A 17,303-nucleotide genomic window follows, 5' to 3' on the forward strand; every position below is an offset into this window, starting at 1 on the left:
TTTCCTCGAGCCTGCCTGCCTGCACGTACTGGCCCAAGGAAATGCACGAGCAGGAGTTTGCAGTATAGAAGGAAAATATAGTTTAATATTGAATTGACCCGTACGGAGGCGGGAAGCTAATGCTCCAAACCACACTCGCTGGCTGTAGGTACAGATTATGTAGGGCGAAATCACAAGACACCGTGAGTCAGGGCTTTGGGTCATGTTAGCAGCTGGTGGGTGGGAGGTGAAGGAAGGGTGATGAGTCATTTCTCCGGGTCTTGAGGACATCCCTGAGGTCCTTTCCAGGGTCCCTCTGTCTGGTCTCATGGGAAAGGAGCCAGGGGTTGTTCCACCTTAGGGCTCCGGACCTGAAGCGAGGTGTTATCTTCAGGCTGCCAGAGGTCCGGACTGTGGGACCAATGCTCAAGGCCCAGCCACTGTCTTCTGCTGCCTCCGGATTGCGGATTATCTGGGTGGAAGTCTGGGTCTCTGAGGGGGAGAGAGAGAGAGAGGATTTTTAGAGTTAGGATTTAAAACTGAATTTAATCAAAGTCACAGGGACCCTCAGTTTCTTCCTCATTAGATGTATTGAGCACCAGCAATAAGGTGGGGTGGGGGGTGGGCGTGAGGAACATAGATAAGAGTAGTCCTTGCTCACATGCATTTCCTGTTTTGAAATATGACACTTTGACTTTCTAACTTAAATTAATGAACATACTTCTGTATTTATGACTTGGACAATGGTATATATAATTATAATTTTAAATTGATTTTTAGAGAGAGAGGAAGGGAGAGGGAGAGGGAGAAATGTCGATGTGAGAACAGAACATCGATCGGTGGCCTCCTGCAGCCCCATGCCTGCATGTGCCCTGACAGGGAATCCAAAAGGCACAGGATGACACCCAACCAACTGAGCCACACTGGCCAGGGCTGTGGTATATTTTTATTTAAAGTTATAAGGATCACTATAGGGAGGCATAATAATGTTGTGAAAAGAACTAGGGCTTCAAACCTGGTTGGAATTCTTGTTCTGCCTTTAAATATTCTCAACGTAGTGAAATACCAGAGTTTGTCCTTGATCCAAAGGAAAACATTTTTCTCATAAAAAAAAGTCTAAAGATAACTCTATACACAGGTGCAAAGTCTATCAAGAATATGAACCAAATATTTTTCTTCAATATTTCACTCGATTTCATAGATTTTCCCTTCCATCCTTCCTGAATTTTTTTTTTTTTTGCTTGCTCACATATTATCTATAACTACAAAGCAATTACCCCAAGCTTTAGGACCTTAAAACAACAAACATTTATGACCTCACATACTTTCAGAGAGTCAGGAATTCAGGAGTGGCTTAGCTAGAGGTTCTGGCTCAGGGTCTCTCTAAAGACTGCGATCAAGGTGTCAGTAGGGGTTGCAGTCATTGAAATGTAAGATTCTTAAGTCTCAGCTGGGGTGGGTCCTTTTCCATGCTCACTCAAGAGGGTGTTGACAGGAATCAGTTCCTTATGGGCTGTTAGCCAGAGGTCTCCCTCAGTCCCTTGCTGTGTGGGGTTCTCCACAGGGCAGCTTGCGTCATCAGAGCAAGCAAGACGGCAAGAGTCTCTTGCAGCCAACTCTTAGAAGTGATATCCCATCACTTTACCATGTGCTCTTCATTAGAATCGAGTCACTCGGTCCAGCCAACACTCAAAGAAAGGGTTTTAAACCAGGGCATGCATATTAGGAGGCAGGGGTCATGGAGGCCACCTTAGCTGCCTACTATAGCAACTTAATAGGTAAAGTGGCATTTCATCATTTCTGCTATAGTCTACTGGCCACAAAGACCAACCCTAGTGCAACATGACCAAGGACTACACAGAGGGTGAATACCAGGAGGTGGAGCTCAGTGGGAATCATCTTAGGGGCTGCGTACCACAGCCCATCCAAATGAATTTCTCCTCTTCATCCTGTTCTGTGCCTCTAGAGGCTGACCTCTGTGGACCACATCTGTGGGCTCGCTGGGTCTGGTCCCATACAACCCAAGGGGAGCACTGTTGGAAGAGTAGAGGGAGGTGGGGAAGTCGGTACTCATTACCCCAGCTCCCTCATGGCAGGCTGGCTGCAGCTCCAGTCAGGTAGCAATAAAAGATTGGCATTTGAATGGCCCGTCATGAATTTAGTTTTACCTGATCCATAAAATTGGATGTATCGTCCGATGTCAATGTCCATTAGAAGGCATTCAACATGGAGCAGGTCTCTGTCATCTGTGGACATTGGTCTTAGTCCCCAAACACCCCAGTGTTTGCTCAAAGAAACCATGTGCAAAGTGGCTATAGTAACAGGATGGAGGTTATGCATGGCTCTGACCTCATGGACTGCCCTTCATCAGGCTGATCTGTCTGGCTGCTGCCACTGCAGAGCACCCAACTGGCCAACAGCAGAAGCCAACTTTGAGGACCTGATAGGACACCAATCTTTGGGGGAACCAGGTGGCCACCTGGTGGGGGTGGATTTTTTACATTAGACCCCTAGAGGAGGAGGCAACAATATGCCTCTCGAGTATAGTCATAGTCTACGTGGAGGTGTGCCCTCCTTGCCTGCAGCACCAGCACCTGTGGACTAACAGAATGCTGAGTCCATCTCCATGAACATACTACCTTCTCTAGCCAGGGAACACGTTTCAGGGAGGGAAGTGTGACGATGGGCTCACACCTGTGGAGTTCACTGGTCTAATCATGGGCCAGTGTTAAATTAGGTTATTGTTTTAAATGTTCACACATGCTCCCCTTTCTTACATGGGAGAAATATACTTCCCTGCTTCATTTATGTAGTGTCTGGCCATGTGGATTTTCTTTGCCCGTGGGATATGTGATGCAGTGAAAGCTTTCAACTGTGTTTGTACACTTGAGCTTATTTTCTAGCTTCTGCCATCATCACGAGAACATACCCCAATCGACCCACTGGTCCAAGGAAGGTGAGAACCTGCAGCTTGGAGGCAAGCCCAACTGAACTCAGGCCAGATCAACAGACCCCTAGATGTGAGTGAGGAAAAATGATTGCTGTGCTGCCTCTGAGTTTTGCAGCATTTTGTTACACAGCTTTATTGTTGCAACAATAGACTGATGCATGCCCCATTACCCAGAAGCAGTTGGCTTAACAGAGAACAGCTGCTATTATTTTTAGTTATTACATTCAATGAGTGACATCTATGCCGTAAACCAGTAGCCAATGCAAGGTGCAATCTCCCCCATAGTGGGATGCATATTGTTATTTTTTTGTATGTTTATTGGTTTCAAAGAAGTCTCCAGGTATTTCATTTACATAAAATAACTGCGATGTCTTTGACCTGCCCTGAAACTAAAAGGCAGGAATCTTTAGGGAACACAGCTCCTGCAGACCATCCCCTCTGCTCACCACCATCAGCCTTTACCTCCCGCGCTCCCTCCGTAATAAATAAAAAGTGGTGGGGTTGCACCGCCTCTTTCCCAGTGGGATTCTCTCTTATCTGCCCACATCCCGCATGTACTTGCCTGTGCTCACTGGGTCTCCCAGGCCCTTACATGTCCCCACTGGATTGTAGGTAAAATGCGTTCCTGGCATCCTTCCAGGGCATTTAGCACAGAGCCTCGCCCTCAGCAAGCGATTGATAACTATCTTTTAGTCTCCTTTAGTCCAACCTCCCTCTGGAAGCAGAACTTTCCCTACAGCGTCGTTGACAGGGTCACTTCCAAGAACAAACTGAAGTTTGTAGGTGCCGATGAACGCGTGCATACATGGAATGAATTGCATGAATAGCTATTGCTCTTCCGTCTCCTCCTCCGACTCTGGCCAGCGCGGGGCGCCCTCTTCCCGCGCCCCTTTGCGCTCCACCTCCCCGCCCACTCAGGGTTGCCCCAGTCTCGGGGTTGATGCCCCTTTGGCTCCAGCTGGCGCTGGATGCGAATCGCCGTCCTAAAAGCGTATTGACTCCCAGGGGCCACCGTAGCGGCCGCCGGCTTGCGCTCAGGTGACGCGACGCTGCCGCCGCCACGTTTTCTCTGGGCCACTTCCGCGCTCCCCTCCCGGTCCTGCCTCTCCGGCTGCCTGGCCCTCCTGCGGGCGAGGAGCGGACCCTCAGGCTGCGCGGGTCGCCGGAACACGGCTCTCCGGGCCCATCTCCTAGCAAATCAACAGGTGTCTTTAGAGCTTTTTCAGTTATTTGCACCTCAAAACAGTCTTTGGAGACAGAAGAGGCAAAAATCACTAAGTGCCTTGAGGGCTCGCTCCTCTGTATCCCCCGGGCCGGGAACGGGGGTGGGGTGGGATGGGGAGCAGCCTAGTGGTCGCTTAATTAGCGAAGACGTCCACATGTCCAACAATCTCAGTAATATTTAAACCCGGCTTGAGGCAGCAGACAAAAGTGGGACTTATAGTTACGAGGTAACATTAATTTAAGGACTTGAAAACGTAACTTTCTTCCCTGTTGTAGAGGTCATTGCCAGCACCTAGGTTTGCTGGTTAATTTATTTCAGTGATTTTCGGGCCCCTTTATGTTTGTGCACTGCTTGCTTGTAAGCTCTTTTTCTAGAGTCTTTTCCAAAAAACAAAGATGAATGAGATGTTCAGGTGCTGCTACATGCCCCCCATTAGGGGGGTTGAATAATAATCCTCAGCTGGGCTTATCCTCAAGCTACCTCGTTTCATTGCACTCGGCTTTATTGCGCGCCACAGATGTTGCGGTTTTTAAACAAATTGAAGGCAAGACCCCCCCCCTCCCCCCCCAGCCCCCTGCAAAAAGATGAAGGCGAGCTTTATGGTGATACTCACTGTATTGATCTGGAACAGAACCCACAACTTCCCTAAAGTATGCCTGTATATCACCATAGGACACAGGACTCCGCCACCTGGTCGGTTTCCTTAACCTAAGCCACAGACGCCTTTTAAAAAATATATTTTTATTGATTTCAGAGGAGGGAAGAGGGAGAGAGAGATGGAAACATCAACGATGAGAGAGAATCATCGATTGGCTGCCTCCTGCACACCTCACACTGGGAATTGAGCCCCAACCCCAGCAGGTGCCCTGACCAGAAACTGACGGTGACCTCCTGGTTCATAGGTTGATGCTCAACCACTGAGCCGTGCCTGGAAGGGCACCGCAGACTTTTTTTTTTTTTTTTTACTGTAAAATGATAATAATCCTCTGGAAAGGTTGCTGTGAGGTTGATAAGAGATCTGGTATGCAAAGATGCCTCGTATGTGCTTGGCATCTAGTGAGCCTAGTGAATTAGGATATAATTGGTATTAATAGTTAATTACTGTTATTCTTTTGTTCCTGCATGAATCAAACCTTTAATCTTTCACCCAAGTGGTGAGGGCTGCTGGTGCACCGCCCCATTCCCCACCCTCACCCCACCCCTTCGCCTTGGAGAATTCTGGCCAGAATCAGAATGTCTAAGATTCCGCAATCCTTTCCTCTGCTCCGGCTCTCAGCTAGTGACCGGTCTGCTCCATCATGCCGTGAGAAAGGAGCTCTCTGACAGCCCTCCCTTAACGCCCTCAAACTTTCCTGCTTCAACGCCCTTCCCTTCCTTCTACTACAACGCAAGTAGTACCCTCCCTCCGGTGTTCCGGATCCCTCTCTCCTCTCCAGTCTAATCTCCACTCCAACCGGGGCGAACACCTACAAACACAAACCCAACCATTCCATCCTCCAGCTGGCAACCTCCCACGACTTCCTTTTGCTCTTGGGATCCACCCCAGTTTCCCCACATGCTCAGCAGGCTGCATGTGCCCTGGCAAGGCCTTGCTTTCTGAAGACACAATTACCATCAGCCTGAGCTAATTTCTGCACTGCATTATCCTCGTTACAATGTGGGTTTTGGGATAACCTTCAAGAAAGTTGAGGGCAGTCAAATGGAGGAGTTGTGTCCTCTGAGCAAAGAGGAGGAACTCGCCCAGCTTAGTTTGAAGAGCACAATCATCGCATCAGTTTAGCAAGAGATGAGGCCCGAGGGTCTCCGAGGCCCTGCTGCTGATTTCTTGATGTAAGAGACTTTTTGCTGGTGGAGCAGGTCATTAAAGTATTTTCACCTCAAGTCACAAAATCCTAAGGAATGTCCTAGTCTTGAACATACGCAGATAATGGAAAAGAGCTCTTCTTGGTCCGAATTTATTCAAGATGTTTGCAATGATAAAATCTTGATGCAAGTTTTTCCAGAAACTTGAACCAAAACTCTACCTTTAGAAACAGTCCTTAGTGATACTTTATTCCACTTCAATAAGCATATATCTTCATGTTGGTCACACAAAGTTTAACTAAGGGAGCTGAAGGCAGGTGGAATCCCAAAGCAGATGGTAACCCGAAACCTCCTATAGGATTTCCATAGACTGGCTTATTCATTATGCACCTTGGCTCAGCAGAACCACTTTAGAATGAAACTGCAAGATGACTCCCAGTGGGCAAATCAACCTCTTTTCTAAAGGTTGAGCACCTAAGAGAATTGTTTCCTCACGAGAAATGCTAGACTAAAGAACTCTCCCATGTTGGCCTCACAAGCCTGATCCAATATCCTTAATCCCCGGGTGGAGATTAAATCCCCGGGTGAGAGCCGGACACAGGGAGACATTCCAGGGTTTATGACAGCACTTCCAGGGTGATACTGCTTAACAGTATCAGGGCCAAAAGGAACATTGGTAATCTCTCCAACTGGAGATCCTGAACAGGTTATCTGGAGTGAGTAACCCATATCCTGAATTTGGCAGGAGCATCCTAAGTTCTAACCACCATCCTTGGTTGAGCAGCTTGGATTTCTCTCCATGTTAGAATTTCCCTTCATCTTATATTATTGTAAAGAGCTGCATTAGGATTTTGTTCATTTTGAGGCCAAATTCCTGATAATTTTTAAACAGTGATTTCTTCCTGTGCATCTTACTATTACCTGTGTCATCTTAGCTGCTGTTTGGACAGCATAAAGACAGATCTGTACTGGTCTTTCAAGCTGGAACATTCTCTCAAATACTGTTGGAGTTTCCACTTCTGTGACATGACCTTAAGATGTGTTTCCCAGGCTTTTTCCTCATAAATCAATAAAAAAAATCTATTTATCTATCTATCTATCTATCTATCTATCTATCTATCTATCTATCTATGCCTAAGCAACCATTATGACCAAACAACTAGAACAACTAGAATGACCAGTTGCTATGATGCACACTGACCACCAGGGGGCAAGATGCTCAAGGCAGGAGCTGCCCTGTGGTAGTCAGTGTGCTCCCACAGGGGGAGCGACCCTCAGCCAGAAGCCAGGCTCATGGCTGGCTGGCGCAGCTGCAGCGGCGGGAGTCTCTCCTGACTCCGTGGCAGCACTACCGAGCAGTGGCGGCAGCAGGTGCAGCGGGCTGGGATGAGCGCTAGCAGCATGGCACCCAGCCCGGGCTTTGCTCCTCTCTGGCCGCCTGCCACTTGGCGCACTCTGCATTCCCCGGAGGGGTCCTGGATTGCGAGAGGGCACAGACCAGGCTGAGGGACCCCCTCTCTCCCACACAAATCTGTGCGCTGGGCCTCTAGTATATATATATATAAAGGCCCAGCTGGGGTGGCTCAGAAGGTTACGGTTCGAATCCTGGTCAGGGCATATGCTGGGGTTGTGGGGCTCCATCCCCAGTAGGGGGCCTGCATGAGGCAGCCAATCAGAGTCTCCCTCATCATTGATGTTTCTATCTCTCACTCCCTCTCTGAAATCAATAAAAATATATTTAAAAAAAATGTTACCCAGGCTTTTCTGAAGGCAAAGGAAACTTGTTTGCATATAAATGGCCTAACAAAGCCCACTGCTCAGTCTATAACCATGAACAGGATGCTACCCAGGTCACCCAAAGGGGCAAAGTAGAGAGCTGTGGGTTGCTGCTCTAGAAATTTGTGGGCTAGGGAGATTCTAAGTTTGAGAGGATTTGTAATATTAAGTGGGAAAAATACCAACTCAAACTACCATATATTTTTTAGCTTAATAACCATTTTTATTGTTATTTAATTTTTGGAGTTGATAATATATTCATATGGTTCAAAACTAAAGAAGTTGCCCTAACCGGTTTGGCTCAGTGGCTAGAGCGTCAGCCTGCAGACTGAAAGGTCCCAGGTTTGATTCTGGCCAAGGGCATGTACTTTGGTTGCAGGCACATCCCCAGTAGGAAGTGTGCAAGAGGCAGCTGATCGATGTTTCTCTCCCATCGATGTTTCTAACTCTCTATCCCTCTCCCTTCCTCTCTGTAAAAAATCAATAAAATATATTTAAAAAAAAAAACACTAAAGAAGTTTAAAAAGAAAATTCAATTTTTAAAAGTCTCACTACCCACCTCTCTCTCTCTCTCTCTCTCTCTCTCTCTCTCTCTCTCTCTCTCTCTCTCTCACAGCTTCCTTTGAAGTATAAATGATACACAGGCCTCCCTTGTTGATAGTGCAGGCTTGGTTCCAGAGCACTGTCATAAGAGAATGTTACAATAAAGCAAGTCACACTAATTTATTGGTTTCCCAGTGCATATAAAAGTTATGTTTACACTATAATGTAGTCCATTAAGTGTGCAGTAGCATTATATCTAAAATAAAACAAAATAATATACATACCTAAACTTAAAAATGTTGCTGAAAGAAGGCTTACCATCACCTGAGCCTTTAACGGGTTGCTCGTGGTGGAGCTCTTGCCTCCAGGATGAGGGCTGCTGAGTGATCAGAGTGGTTGCTGAAGGTTGGGTACCACATCTATTGACTCTGCCTTTCATGAGCGATTTCTCCTTATCAAGTGATGCTCATAGCATGAGACCCACAGTAAAATTTTTTTTTAAAATTGGAGTTAGGGAGAAACCAAGATGGCGGCGTAGGTTAACGCAGGAGATCGCTGCCTCGAACAACCACTTCAGAGATAAAACTAAAGGACAGAACGGACATCATCCAAAACCACAGGAAGGCTGGCTGAGTGGAAATTCTACAACTAGGAGGAAAGAGAATATCATGCCCAGACTCAGAGGAGGCGCAGTGCTGAAGTGAAATACTCAGGTGCGAAGTGCGCGCGCGGAGCGGGCTGGTGGCGGAGGGCGCGGTTGTTGTTTTCAATCGGGAGGGAGTTTCAGACTCTGAGCTCCAGATCCGGGCGAGTCTCTGGGGAGCAAGACTCAAACGGGAGAAGCGGGACTGTCTGGCTTCGGTTGGAACTCAAAGGCAGCTTTCTCTCCGAGGTTTGCAGCCATTGCTGGGACTCTGAGAGGCAGAGCCCCTGGGGAAGGAACTGAGAGCAGCCATAACTGCTAGCTCCGGCCAGCCCTGTAGATCCCCTGGGACCCGCCCCGCCCAAGCCCTGCGCAGAACCATTTGCCGGATAGCCTCAGGCAAAGGCTAGATTAGCACCGCCTTAGAGATCCAGCACAGAAGCCCTCCCACTGCAGACCCAGCAGACTCTCATAGCCAGTTAGCCTGGAGGTCAAATCACCCCCGGTATTGCTGACATCAATCAAGGCTTAAAGGCAACAAGACTGCACACAAAGACCACTAGGGGGTGTACCAAGAAAGCATAAAAAATGCGGAGACAAAGAAACAGGACAAAACTGTCAATGGAGGATATTGAGTTCAGAACCACACTTTTAAGGTCTCTTAAGAACTGTCTAGAAGCTGCCGATAAACTTAGTAAGGCCCTCGAAAAGACTGGTGAGACCGCCGATAAATGTTGTGAGACCCTCAAGAAATCTAATGAGACCCTCGATGTTATATTGGGGAACCAACTAGAAATTAAGCATACACGGACTGAAATAACGAATATTATACAGACGCCCGACAGCAGACCAGAGGAGCGCAAGAATCAAGTCAATGATTTGAAATGCGAGGAAGCAAAAAACATCCAACCGGAAAAGCAAAATGAAAAAAGAATCCAAAAATGCGAGGATAGTGTAAGGAGCCTCTGGGACAGCTTCAAGCGTACCAACATCAGAATTATAGGGGTGCCAGAAGATGAGAGAGAGCAAGATATTGAAAACCTATTTGAAGAAATAATGACAGAAAACTTCCCCCACCTGGTGAAAGAAATGGACTTACAGGTCCAAGAAGCGCAGAGAACCCCAAACAAAAGGAATCCAAAGAGGACCACACCAAGACACATCATAATTAAAATGCCAAGAGCAAAAGACAAAGAGAGAATCTTAAAAGCAGCAAGAGAAAGAAACCCAGTTACCTACAAGGGAATACCCATACGACTGTCAGCTGATTTCTCAACAGAAACTTTGCAGGCCAGAAGGGAGTGGCAAGAAATATTCAAAGTGATGAATACCAAGAACCTACAACCAAGATTACTTTATCCAGCAAAGCTATCATTCAGAATTGAAGGTCAGATAAAGAGCTTCACAGATAAGGAAAAGCTAAAGGAGTTCATCACCACCAAACCAGGATTATATGAAATGCTGAAAGGTATCCTTTAAGAAGAGGAAGAGGAAGAAAAAGGTAAAGATACAAATTATGAACAACAAATATGCATCTATCAACAAGTGAATCTAAGAATCAAGTGAATAAATAATCTGATGAACAGAATGAACTGGTGATTATAATAGAATCAGGAACATAGAAAGGGAATGGACTGACTATTCTTGGGGGGGAAAGGGGTGTGGTAGATTCGGGAAGAGACTGGACAAAAATTGTGCACCTATGGATGAGGACAGTGGGTGGGGAGTGAGGGCGGAGGGTGGGGCGGGAACTGAGAGGAGGGGAGTTATGGGGGGGGGGGAAAGAGGAACAAATGTAATAGTCTGAACAATAAAGATTAAAAATAAAATTTAAAATAAATAAATAAATAAATAAAGAAGTTGTAGGGAAAAAAAAAAATTGGAGTTAATTCTCTCAACTCTGCCATTGTTTTATCAACTACGTTTATGAACCCATACCCTGAGACTTCAAAGTCTGATCACCTTTTCTCAGTCACTTCTCCCCTAACACCTAGTACTCTGCCCCTACCTTTATTTCTCACCACCTGAGGACCCCGTAGTTCCTGTAGAAATTTTGCAGGCTTAGATTCTTATGTCATCTATACAACTGTAAAATAAATAACCCAACTTAAAAGATATTTTAAATGATTATATTTTCCAAAGATTTTACTAAATCATTTATTTTTTAAACAAAAATATACATTAAATCTCAGATTTACAGAATGTAGAAATAATTTATCCAAAGCAATTTTAAAATTGTTAATATTGCACCCCGCAACATAAGTCTTTGACACATTTGCATTCTCAACCTTTCCCACAATTCACAAAATGGGAGAGAAATCTGAAACAATTACACAAGCTAACTTTTCTTTACAAACACACACACACACAAAACCACTTACAATTTTTAAAAAATTTACAAGATAAAGAGAAATTGTAAACTTTCAGAAATTTGCTTCCATAAAGAGCCATACATTCTTTAATCATACCTAGAAAGTGAATGATGTACATGCTGAGATTTCCTCATAGGAATTCAATGGGACAGGTACTGTGAATGTTCACAGCCTAACAGACAGAATCATTGAAAACACTTCTGCATCTTCACGAAAATATGAAAACTGAAAAACAGAATGAGAAAAGCTTCTGGAAAAATAACTTTTGCCTCGCAGTATTAGAAATGTAGCTACCAACAGCCCTTTTCTCTCAAGATCTAACAAGTATAAAAGAATGAGGTCTCTGTTAAATACTTTACATATAGTAAAGTCTCTTACAAAATACATATAGGTAGGCACAAAGTTTGCTTTTCAAAAGAAAGCTTTGCAAAATATTTTTTAATTTATCACTGATATCCTCAGTTTTTTTAAACTTTTTTTTTTAAAAGCCCATATATATTTAAATCCTTTTCTTTTCTTTTTTTTTTTTTTAAGAAAGTAGGGGACAAACTCACCCAGAACTACAGGAAGTGGCTAAAGTAATATGGAATAGTAAGAGTAAAGGTATGCAATGTGCTTTTTTAACCTTAAAACAGACTAAAACCTTGTACTTATGAAATCTGAAGTCATTTTCTTTGATTGAATTATTAAACCAATTTGAGAACATGAACCATTAGCCCCTTGACAATTCTGAAAAAGCCTTGGACCACTGAGCTCCAGGTGATGAACATTCATGAATCTTTCCTCACTACCATCATAAATGAAAGATCTTGGTTACAAGGTGGCATATATATATATATCCCTCAGGGAAATTCTCGTTTAAGATCCCAGACTGAAATATTGAATTCAAATTTTATGATGCAATACCATTTGAATTGAAATACAAGACCGTTTTCTAATTCTGTTCTAGATTGAGACTGGCTTACAAACTTCCCTTTGAATCCTAATGAACATAAACAGTTGAACAATAGGACTTTTAAAAAGGTATTCTTGGCTTTGCTATTGCTTCATAGTCCAACCCAAGTAGTTTGTCAACAAGATTATGTCTTCAAAATCCGTGTGCCAAGTTCAGTTTTTTAAAACTAGTCCTGAGAGTTTCATACAAAAACAAAAAGCAAGACGTTTCCTCTGGGTGATTGTTTTGCTCCAGGCAGTTTGAGGCCCGTGCATCAACTCTCCACAGTTCGCCTGTATTCTGCCGTCCCATCAGCGATGATTGCGTCCAGGGGCGAGCGCTTCTTGCGGATGCTGCGCCCCGTGGAGATGAGGTCCGCGTAACCCCGCTGGTGGGAGAAGGCGTAGGCCGAGCGCCTGGAGGACATGCCACGACGGAACACGTATGGCCGCCGCTTCCACTGCTCTTCTGCTTTTAATCGTTTGCGATGCTTCTGAATCTACAGAGGGAGAGAGATGGGTCAAGGCTAAACCGAACGGGCTGACGGAATGGAGATGAAGGCAGAAGTCTGGCTAACAGGACAGGCACAGGATCAAATGTTAATGGAGGACCTATAACAGGCTTTCCCACAACATGCTGAGGCGGGCATCACCACCCTCACTTTATAGATGAGAAAATGGGGAGGAAGGGAGGGAGGGAGGGAAAGGGGAAGGGGGGAAGGGCTAGAGATAGAGAGAGAGATAGATTAGAAGTGTTAAGTGAGGATGTGAGGTTTAGATCTTGGAGCTAGAAGATGGGTAACCTAAGCTCCTAAGCTCGTGCTCTTTCCAATTCCTAAATCAGACTGATTCGGGTTCAGGAGGAAATTCTTTCCCTCGTTGTTACTGCACACACTTGTCAGTGGAAAAGGGAGATCCAGGGGTTATGCAGGTTGCCTACCTAGCACCTACTCTCTGATGGAAACTGAATTCATTCAGGTACCCTGTGCTCCATACAGCTGCATTCCTCCTGGGACCTGTGCCACTCCCAGGGTTGGGACTGACTGATCTCCCTTGCTTGGTACAGGCCAGGAATGAGCATGTGGCTTAATTCTGGCCAATGAGACTGGAGGAAAGTGGGCCGGCCCTTCCAGGAAAAGTCTCCAGGCTCCTAAAGGGAAAATGATAGAGTAATTCCGTGGATATAGACATGTCAGGATGCAGCGATGCTGGAACTGCTGTAGATCCATCCTTTCACTTCAAGATGAAAACAGCAGAGGGGAGAGATTAAAAGAACCCCAGTACTTTTTGATGGCATTAAATTGCTCATCCACAGAGCCTAAAGCCTGCTAATTATTATGCGAGTTGTTTAGCCACATTATTGTTCAGCCACAGCTTTCTTGTATCTCAAAGGATCTAGCTACAAGGTGACATTTTTCTTTAAAAGAAGAAAGAAACCCGAACCTATTTGCATGGCAGAATGTTAGTAGTGCAATTGTTAAATTGAGAGATAGATATATGGGGGTTCTATGCCATTTTTCCTTTCAGGTTTGATAATTTTTGTAACAAAAAGCGAGCAAACAAAAATGCCTACCCCAAAGGACTTATTTGCAAGATGGTGTTAAAGAAATAGTAGTCATAAAAAAATGTTCATACCAAACTTCCGAAAAGCTTAGACTTGTGTAGGAAAGCTGTTTTTAAGTAATGCTTTTTTCTTTTAATCCTTACCCAATAATATTTTTCCCATTGATTTTTTTTTTTTAGAGGGAGTGGAAGAGAGGGAGCAGAGGAGAGAGAGAAACATCGATGTGAGAGAGACACATCTCTTGGTTGCCTCCTGCTCATGCCCCGACTAGGGCCTGAGATCTAACCTGCAACTGATGTATGTGCCCTTGACCTGGAATTGAACCCAAGACCCTTCTGTCTGCAGGCTGATGCTCTAACCACTGAGCAAACCAGCCAGGGTAGGAAATGCTGTTTTGATTTTTGTGAGGGGAACTCGGAGCTAGGACAAAGAGTATTTTTTCTATACCTTATCACTTTCTGATGGCCAAATGGTCATGGACAGGAAGCGGATGGCAACGACAGGCAGTAAGCACACTGCCACGGTCAAAATGATGGTCAACCAAATGTATGGCTGTCTCAGAGCATTTGAAGCTGTGCCTGTAAGAAACATGGAGAAAGAGTCACAGGGGCCCTCCCATCCTAAGGACACAGGTCCTGTTCCATCGTCCATAAATGGATCCCCTGTTGAAGTTTTACAAGAAGCAGATTACCCTTCCAAAACGTCCCATCACTGCTTACGGAATCAACGTTTTAAAATCAGATTACCTACCAAATTTAGCTTTGCTTAAAGTCTCTGGAACAAGACAAATATGCATAAGTGAACAAATAAGGGGGAAAAGTGCATTTGTTGATAGGGTGCATTGATTAAAAATACAGAATTAGGCAATCCACACTTCTGAATTTTTTTAGGAACTTAAAACAGCACTTTCCTATTTACAGTTTTGGTTTGAAACTCCAAATACTAACTAATATTGCCACTTGTGTGCTAGGCTTTATCTTAGGTGTATGACACGATCATGCCATGTAATCAGTTCTGAGAGATGAATATTCCCTCTTTGCGATGGAAGGGAATTGAGTCATGAAGAAGTACCTTGCCCAAGATAAGAGAACTAGCTATGGCAACTCCCGAATTAAGACCCACACCCGACTGACGAGATCCAGGCATTTTCCACTGCAATTCGGCTTCTAGTTGATGTCAGAGGAAGTAACAATTCATTTCTATAATACAACCAGATCATCACAGATACTACTCAATTTTAAAACTAGAGCCAAAATTTTCACACAACATTGTACTTACACTGTAAGTTTCTAAAAATAATGTTCTTTTTTTAAAATTTATTTTTTATTGAATATACATATTGGGGTGACATTAGTTAATAAAGTTATATAGGTTTCAGGTATAGTTTTTTAAATGTGGTTTCTACACTGAAAAGTGTGTCTGGGTTTAAAAACTAATCCCCATGGGAATAGTCTAAGTCACTAGATACTAAAATTTTAAAACCAAGTCACTAAAGAAAAATGTAATCTTAAAAATGATCTCAATCCCAAGAAGAAAAGGGTTACCACAGCAACCGTCTTTTACAAGCCAAAACTGGTTGTAAAAAAAGAAACAACTAATCTTTTACAGGAAACCGAGTTTATGGGGATTTTTTTGCCATTGTAAATCCAAGCTACTCTATTCAAAATAAGAAGTTCATAATTTCCAATTCATGATATTTATTTATAATATTTATATTTATAAACTCAAATTCATTCCAGCATTTGTCAATTTGTCCTATATTTTATACAGTTGTAAACTATTGTATTTTCTGTAACTATTTATTGCTCTGAATACATATCTCCAATGTAGCCCACTTAAAACAAATTTTTTTTTAGCCTCAGCCGGTTTGGCTCAGTGGATGGAGCATTGTCCTGTGGACAGAAAGGTTCCAGGTTCGATTCTGGTCAAGGGCACATGCCTGGGTTGTGGGCTTGATTCCCAGTGGGGGACATGCAGGAGGAAGCCGATCAATGATTCTCTCTCATCATTGATGTTTCTATCTCTCTCTCCCTCTCCATTCCTCTCTGAAATAAATAAAAATATATTAAAAAATAATTTAAAAAATTTTTTTCAGCAAGGAAAGGAGAGGGAGAGATAGAAACATCAATTATGAAAGAGAATCAGCAATTGGCTGCCTCCTGCACGCCCCTCACTAGGGACTGAGCCCGAAACCTGGGCATGTGCCCTGAATGGGAGTTGGTCTGTGACCTCCTGGTTCATAGGTTGACACTCAACCACTGAGCCATACCATCTGGGCAATGTAGCCCACTTTTGAGTTCTGGAATTCTATCATATGGGATTTGTACTTGGATTAGCTGATTTTATATTCTTAGGTCTTTGGGTTATTTCCATTTTCAAAACATAATTAGAAATGCTGTGATACAATGTTTGTACAGATTACCTTTCCAAAATTTGATGTGTTTTACCTTAGAGTATTTTCCCCAAGTGGAAATACTTGTCAAAGTGTACAAAAAATTGAATAGTTCATTTTTCCCCCAGATAGTGTTTTGGAATAATTAAACTGTATTATTGTGCTACCAGCAATACATGTATTCTGTTCCCCAATAAGCTACCAATATTAGGTTTTACTGGGGCGGGGAGCTTTTATCTAACTTAGCAGATACACAATTATATTTTAAGTTTATTTTAATTTGCTTTCCTCACATCACATTACCACCCTTCCAAATATCACCATTCAATTTCTTCTCAGGACATTAATTTTCCCTAGTAATAACTTACAATTTGATATTTTTCTGTACATTTATTTTTGGAATTTAGAAAGAAAATACCAACCTGTAAATTTAAATGCAGACGGAAAGAGAACATGTATGCCAGCACTATGTAAGTCAAACATGATGCCAAAATAAAGCGCAATGCTTCCAAAAATTGAAAAAGCATTCACAAAAGTCCAGTAAGAAGTATCCAAGCCAATCTGTTGGGAAACCAGAGAAAAACAGAGCATTCACTTTGCGGAGTTAACAGAAATAAAGGATCTAAGGATTCTGAAAAACAGAATTCAGCAACTCGGGCATGATTTGACTGGAATACTGACCAATTAAACTATCCTTGGCTCAAGCAAGAAGTAGGAAATGTGTTTGGTTATCAGGAGTGAAAACAGCACTCATATTGTGTAAAATGGCAGAGGCTCAGTTGGAGGGAGAGTGGGAGCTAGCTGGACGTGCACACTGGTCTGTAGAAACACAGGTACCAACAGATACTGAAAACAGGAGACTAAAACCACATACCTGGAAATTGACTGTTATCACGAGAGCGGAGGCAATTGTGACAGCAAAAGATTGGTAATCGGAAGGTGCCTCTCCATCCTGTCCCACGGTTTGTAGATAAGCTCCCAGAGGTATGAAGAAGAGGATCATCGATGTTAAAACCCCATGCAATAAGCTTACGAAGAATCTCTTATAGTTGAATAATAAATCTCTTTGTCCCACTACATATAATCCAGGGAAACGGAGACTCAGTTTGTCACTCACATCCTT

At 43.7% G+C, this 17,303-nt stretch overlaps 1 protein-coding gene across 3 annotated transcripts in view; it reads right to left on the bottom strand.

Moving 5' to 3' along the window:
- Positions 1-11,062: 11,062 nt before the first annotated feature.
- Positions 11,063-17,303, bottom strand: part of ATP8B1 (ATPase phospholipid transporting 8B1) — a 113,875-nt gene continuing 107,634 nt past the window's right edge. For all 3 annotated transcript variants that reach the window (XM_059706194.1, XM_059706192.1, XM_059706193.1), the window contains 4 exons: positions 17,055-17,300; positions 16,603-16,741; positions 14,236-14,366; positions 11,063-12,724 (listed from right to left, as the gene is read on the bottom strand). In XM_059706194.1, the coding sequence (XP_059562177.1) occupies positions 12,500-12,724; positions 14,236-14,366; positions 16,603-16,741; positions 17,055-17,300 (741 nt within the window). In that variant the 3' untranslated portion in view covers positions 11,063-12,499. The remainder of the gene's footprint in view (positions 12,725-14,235; positions 14,367-16,602; positions 16,742-17,054; positions 17,301-17,303) is intronic.

The sequence above is a fragment of the Myotis daubentonii genome, chromosome 8 (assembly GCF_963259705.1).
Source record: "Myotis daubentonii chromosome 8, mMyoDau2.1, whole genome shotgun sequence".
NCBI classification, from domain to species: Eukaryota; Metazoa; Chordata; class Mammalia; order Chiroptera; family Vespertilionidae; genus Myotis; species Myotis daubentonii.